This window comes from Opisthorchis viverrini (genome assembly GCF_000715545.1).
Source record: "Opisthorchis viverrini unplaced genomic scaffold opera_v5_617, whole genome shotgun sequence".
NCBI lineage: Eukaryota > Metazoa > Platyhelminthes > Trematoda > Opisthorchiida > Opisthorchiidae > Opisthorchis > Opisthorchis viverrini.
In genome coordinates, this window is record NW_008752286.1 from 35,255 (window position 1) to 41,014 (window position 5,760).

General features: G+C 40.7%; 1 protein-coding gene across 1 annotated transcript; it reads right to left on the bottom strand.

The window, feature by feature from the left end:
- Positions 1 to 1,030: 1,030 nt before the first annotated feature.
- Positions 1,031 to 2,031, bottom strand: T265_11874 (hypothetical protein; the record flags this gene model as incomplete). Its single annotated transcript, XM_009178677.1, has 2 exons — positions 1,031 to 1,281; positions 1,935 to 2,031. 2 exons carry the CDS (start codon positions 2,005 to 2,007, stop codon positions 1,100 to 1,102), a joined length of 255 nt encoding a protein of 84 aa, XP_009176941.1.
- Between the last annotated feature and the right edge of the window lie 3,729 nt (positions 2,032 to 5,760).

A 5,760-nucleotide genomic window follows, 5' to 3' on the forward strand; every position in this document is an offset into this window, starting at 1 on the left:
TTCAAAGATGCACTGTTGTAAGGTCTGTATGCATTTAAAGTACGAAGTCATTAAGTCGGAACACCTTAGCAACCTATTTTATGGATTTTTCACTTACGGTCAAAGTCAACAAAAACAATGTCTCGTTGAATTTGTATTTACTTCCGTTGGATGCCGTTTGCACTCCAAAAGTTACTTTCAATTTATTTGTAAGAATAGAAGGCACCAAATTTTGCAACCACCTCGTCGTATACCAAAAACCTACGATATAGCGCAAGGTGAAAATGACAAAAATCCAGCAAATAGGAGAGAATAAACTACCTCCCAAACCAAGTGGACGACCGCCCAATTATTTTGCAAAATGCTGGTTTTCTGTGTGAGTCAGGCGAACTTAGGGTCGACTCATTCGGGAAAACATCTTTATAACCTGCAGATTATGCGGATCCTGCATGCAGTTCCGAATGCATTGGTCATTTTGAAGTAATTTTAAAGTAATAATTTTAAAGCGGAGATAGACGGGATCAGGATCCGTGCGACTGGCTATGATCAGTCTGTTGTACACTGCTGGTTGCTTTTCATTTGGCTCAGTGAACGAAAGTAAACGTGTGCATCTAGGTGGCTGAACAATGAAGCGCACGGTTAGACGGTTGGAACAGTCAATTAGCAGGAAGTGTTTTAATGCATGCTTTAGCTCCACAATTTTCGGGTTAACGTGTTCCTAGAATATAAAATTGAAGCCGGAGAGGTTTTCTTGCTGATTGGTGTTGGAAACTATGCTAAGGATGTGATCTAGAGAAACATAATGTTTACTACCCCGGGACTCACAATTTCTGTAAGAGTTGCACGCGTTTTCCGTTGTCCGTTATTCCCCTCTTCGCCCTATTATCTAGCCACCAATAGGCGAACGGCTTATTGCATGACATGTGTTTTCGTCTTGTGGTACGGTCTGTTTAACGGTGATCAGACTCCTGTATCCTACCTCACCATCGGTAAACATGTTCGCAAACTCACTAGAAAAAACTTACTGTTTAGCCCCGTTAGTAAGAACAGCAATTCAACTAGACGAATAATGTATTTTACGCCAGGTTAGAGACAAAAAGCACTCGCGTTTATCTTATAATTAATGCGTATGCATGAGGTGACTGCATTGTTCGTAACACTCATCATAAGTGTTGAAACTGTTATCACTCTTGCCACATCGATCTCTGTAAGATACGCATCTCTTTTGCCGATGATCGTAGTAGTACTTTGTTGTGCCAGTTACATGGCAAGATCCAAAATCCTTTTGACGTAGACAGATGTCTGAAAAAGAACCACGAAGGAGACGCTTTAGTGAATTTGCATGCACCACAATAAGCTAAGCGACATTATGGCCAGCAATTCTCCAGATATACTCCACTTGTGTTCAAAATACAGCTTAAAATGCGGAAAAACTATCCTGAAAGTATTCATTTAACCAGCTTGTCGAGAATATTGGTTAAAATGATGACAAAACCCCACGTTTTCTGATAATCATTCATTTCAGACGAAAGCACGTTCGCAGTTCCTGTGCAAAAACACAACTTATCAAATACCATTCTAACTGTCATCTATTATCAAGTTATTCCATACAAATACTTCAGATTTGACCTCATGTATCTGTTTTGTCAGTCCGTTAGTATTTGTTGTTTAGGTAAGTTAATAGGCATTATGGTGAGAAGATGATTACTTTAAAGCTGCTTAATAATCGAGCCGCAGCAAACCATACTACCCATGAAGGATTTTATTACACTACAGCATTAGGCTCGCAAATGTCAGTCAAAAGTAGCCTACTCTTTTGCTCTCCAAACTGGTTGTCTTCACTTGGTCACCACAGGCTTCATTATCTCTAAAATTTCTTTTGGTATAAAATTGAATTGGATATTAGTTTATTCACTTTATGACAATGTAAGTTACAGCCGAATCCAGTCACTCACCATCGGGCTGCGTTGGAAATGTGTTGCATAACAATGGGGCAACAATTAGCAGGAGGAATAATTTGTACTGCATTTCTGCCAGATGGATGCCTGCAATTGCACGGCAAAGCGTCCAAATAAATACTTTTCCGATGAGCGGTAGATATCCGTGATTGGTTCGGTTTGATGCAGTGCAAGTCACTCAGATGCGGTCACATGATGTGGCTTCTAGTTCCAGACAATTCACCAACGGTTACACCCATGGATATTTCCATTTCTCGTTTGGAGAATCAGCACGCAAAAAAATGAGTAAAGCACTCGGCAGACCTAACAACTCATCCATGATTTTTGAGTATCTACAGATGACCTATTTGCATACAGTGATGCATCTATAATATCGGTTTTAGACCCGTTGTTCACTATGAATTGGATCCACATTTACTTCCAAAATAATTTTTCTCATTAGTTTCACTTTTGGTTACCTTATCCAATTGGCTTGCAACCCATCATATTGGAATCATATTGCAGGTTTTGGAGTACACATCCCACCAACCGACACCTATATCGATGACGAAGTTTTAACCGCAAATGGAGGATTCATTGTCCCGAATTGAGCTGCATACAGCACTTCCAGCCTGTTGGCCTTGGCAGCACTGCTCAGAATCTCTACACTAAGCAACTCATCAAAGTGATTTCGTCATTTCCTTTAGACTATTGATTCTACAGACTTATATATTTAGGCAGCAGCATTTAAATTATAATGGTCTCTAAGTCACTGAGTCCAAAGCGATTGCTTTCATAATAAAAATACCGACTTAATATGTATGTCTGTAGTAAAGCGCCTAACTGTAACGCTAGTTACGGAAACGGGCATCTCGGCAGTTTCTTCGGGAGAGCGATATTATGAACATACGGGCTAATAACCTTTGTCCCAAAACGTAGTTGGTAAGAAAACATTTTATTCAAGTCGTTAAATAATTTTTCATAGATCTTTATTGAAATCAAGAATGTAGTTTGCAGTTTTGGATAACTGGTCTTACATGAATTCCTCGTCAAACCATTAGCGAGATAGATTTGGGCTTGGAGACAAAAGATTGGATATAGTTTCCCCAACCCGAGTTAACTAAGAACCGTGAAACTTTTAACAGGACAGAGTCAGAGCTCTCCGCTGACCTGTTAGACGACACGGTTGGTTGTTATGGCCGAATAACGGACACCATCGGAATTGTGAGTGCATTTGAATTGTCTGGCACAAATGGATTCGGTAGCACCCGTGATATCACGTTGAATGACTTATTCGGATTTATCCGTTTCTTTGGACACTGTGACACTGGACACCGCGCTCGACAATGTGATGTCACATCTCACAAACGAGTGAATATATTATCCTAAGTGCCTCCTAGACCGGTAGCTTGTGAGAGAAACTGTAACGCAGCAGAAATGAAGAATGGATGGATAAAGATGAATAGCGGATTCCAATAGACATGCAGGGTACGAAATGAGCTAGTGAAGTATAAGTCCACCAAGTGGTAGAGTAGTCTAGTTGATACACGGTTAAGATTTTCGAAACAAGTGTGTAATTAGAGCACTGTTCATTCGTAAGAAAAACAAATCACAACGCCAGCCAGATCATAAATTGACTGGCGGAAATGAAATGAAAACAAACATGTCTTAAACAATCATGCCAACCAAAGTGAACCCTCGTCTGAAAAAAATGGAAGATACTCATTTAACGGTGCCCACACGATATTCCTCAGATCAGTGGTAAACAAAGTATCGAAAAAGATGAGAAGGCCAGGTAGCCGGTGATGTCAACACCTTTCAAGCAACTCAACTGTCGCAAGTCAGTCGGTGTTTCGAAATACGCAGGCTTAAAAACTTGCTGACAATCCTACCATGTTTTGAAAAAACTAAGGATTGAATATTTCTCAACAGGACTAGATCGGGTCGCTTCTACCAACTGTGGAATGGAAGCTTCCTCATATGAATTAGGACAGTAATCATTGTTCACCTACTCTACTGTCAAATAACAACTTTCCCAGTCCCCAAATGAAAATCAACCGAAAAGTTACTCCTAGAGAATTTGCGTTCCCATAGCTATGCAAACACCTTTGAACACGGAACAAATCCGATCCCCCAAGCCTGCTCTGTGGCTGAGGAACGTAAATGACTAGATCAGTCGAGGGATGTTGTTTTGACTTGATGCCCTTGATGTTTGTCTCCGCCTTTATTTTCAAGATATGTAGTTCACGCTCATGAGACAGGCCGTCGCCATTGGCAAAGCCCGTCTGTGTGACCATGAGAGATCCTGCAGGCGCGCATTTATGCTGTGAGACAATGTACGGGGATGGCATATGCAGACCTCACAACTTTGAACACCTTGGTTGGAAATTCTACCTTATCTAAACAGTTCGTGATCAGCGAAATGCCGGGGGCTTTCAGATGAAATAAATATCAGGCCTAGAGAATCATGACGTTTTTCGTGTTTATCTTATAATCGAAATTTGTTACTGCCGTTAGGTTCAATGCATGAATTTTAATGTAATCTACCATGCTTCTTCACCTTAAACACTTTGCATTAGCCCATTCAAGTGCACGGATCTAGTATTCAAATGAAAAGCAGCCGTAGTCAAGCAACCATAATTTGTCAAAACAACCGACGGACTTAATTTATTCCCATTCTGAAAGACCGGCAAACTGCTTACAAAACCTTCATCCGCGAACAGGCTGAAGTGCACGTCAATAAGCCATCAAGGTATCTAAACAGCTGCACTGCTCAAGGGTCCCAGGAAACATTTCAAACGATTGCATGAAGGCTTAACCTAACCTTCTTTCACTCTTGATATCATCCATTACGGAAGTTGGTTCTGGATCATGGAGAATTTGCGAAGACGATTGCATATGCGTAGAATTCAGTAAATCATAATTTCAAGGGTGGACAGAGGCTATCAAAATTTCAGTTACTTGCCCGACCAACGGACATTTGTATCAGCATGCCTAACATATTCTACTGTATACAATAGTATCTGGTAGTTCTTCAACTTGGACTGTCACCGGCGGTTACGATTAATCGCTTGGCACATCCTATGTATTAACCATCGCTTCTCAGAATTCGGCACAACGGCTTGTAACTCCACTGGTTTTTGGTCAACCAAGAAAAAGTACTACACAATTCTCGCTTGTATAGGCTCAAGAGTCATGAAATTATCCCAATATCATGCAGCAGTGCAGGACACGCCTATGTTCGTGTAGGTGCTCAGAGTAAAGTATATCGGGTAGAACGTGGAAGTATCAAATCTCCCTTAACGCTCGACCAAAACCTCAATGTGGAATCTCATAGACAAGAAGCGACATTTTATTACTATATATGATATTTTCGCTAACGTCTTGAATATATTTGGTGTGTTTGATGAATCCTGACGTACGCAGTTGTAAACCGCTACTGAGTGGGTCAAAGCTGTACACACAGAAGAAGTCCGTTGAATAACGAAAAAACCGTTTGGCCAAAAGACAGGTTGGCACCTTATGAGGAAGTTCGAGAGCACCTGCATATTTTCTTCTCTCCAAAAAGTTGTTGGATGTAGATGCATGTAGATGAAACCAAAAGGGCCGATCGACTGCTGGTCATGAGTGGACAGACGTCACGTTTTGAACCACGAGTTACATAAATTCAATCGTAGTTCACTCAAATGGCATATTCAAAAACCCAGGATTAAAAATCAGCACCAAAGTCAGATTGTAATACCTTTATCATGAAATATGTTAAAATGTGCAAAATACGGGCACGGTGAAGTCTGCGGGAGACTTGAAGACACTGTTGAATATATCGTCATTAAAACACGAAGCA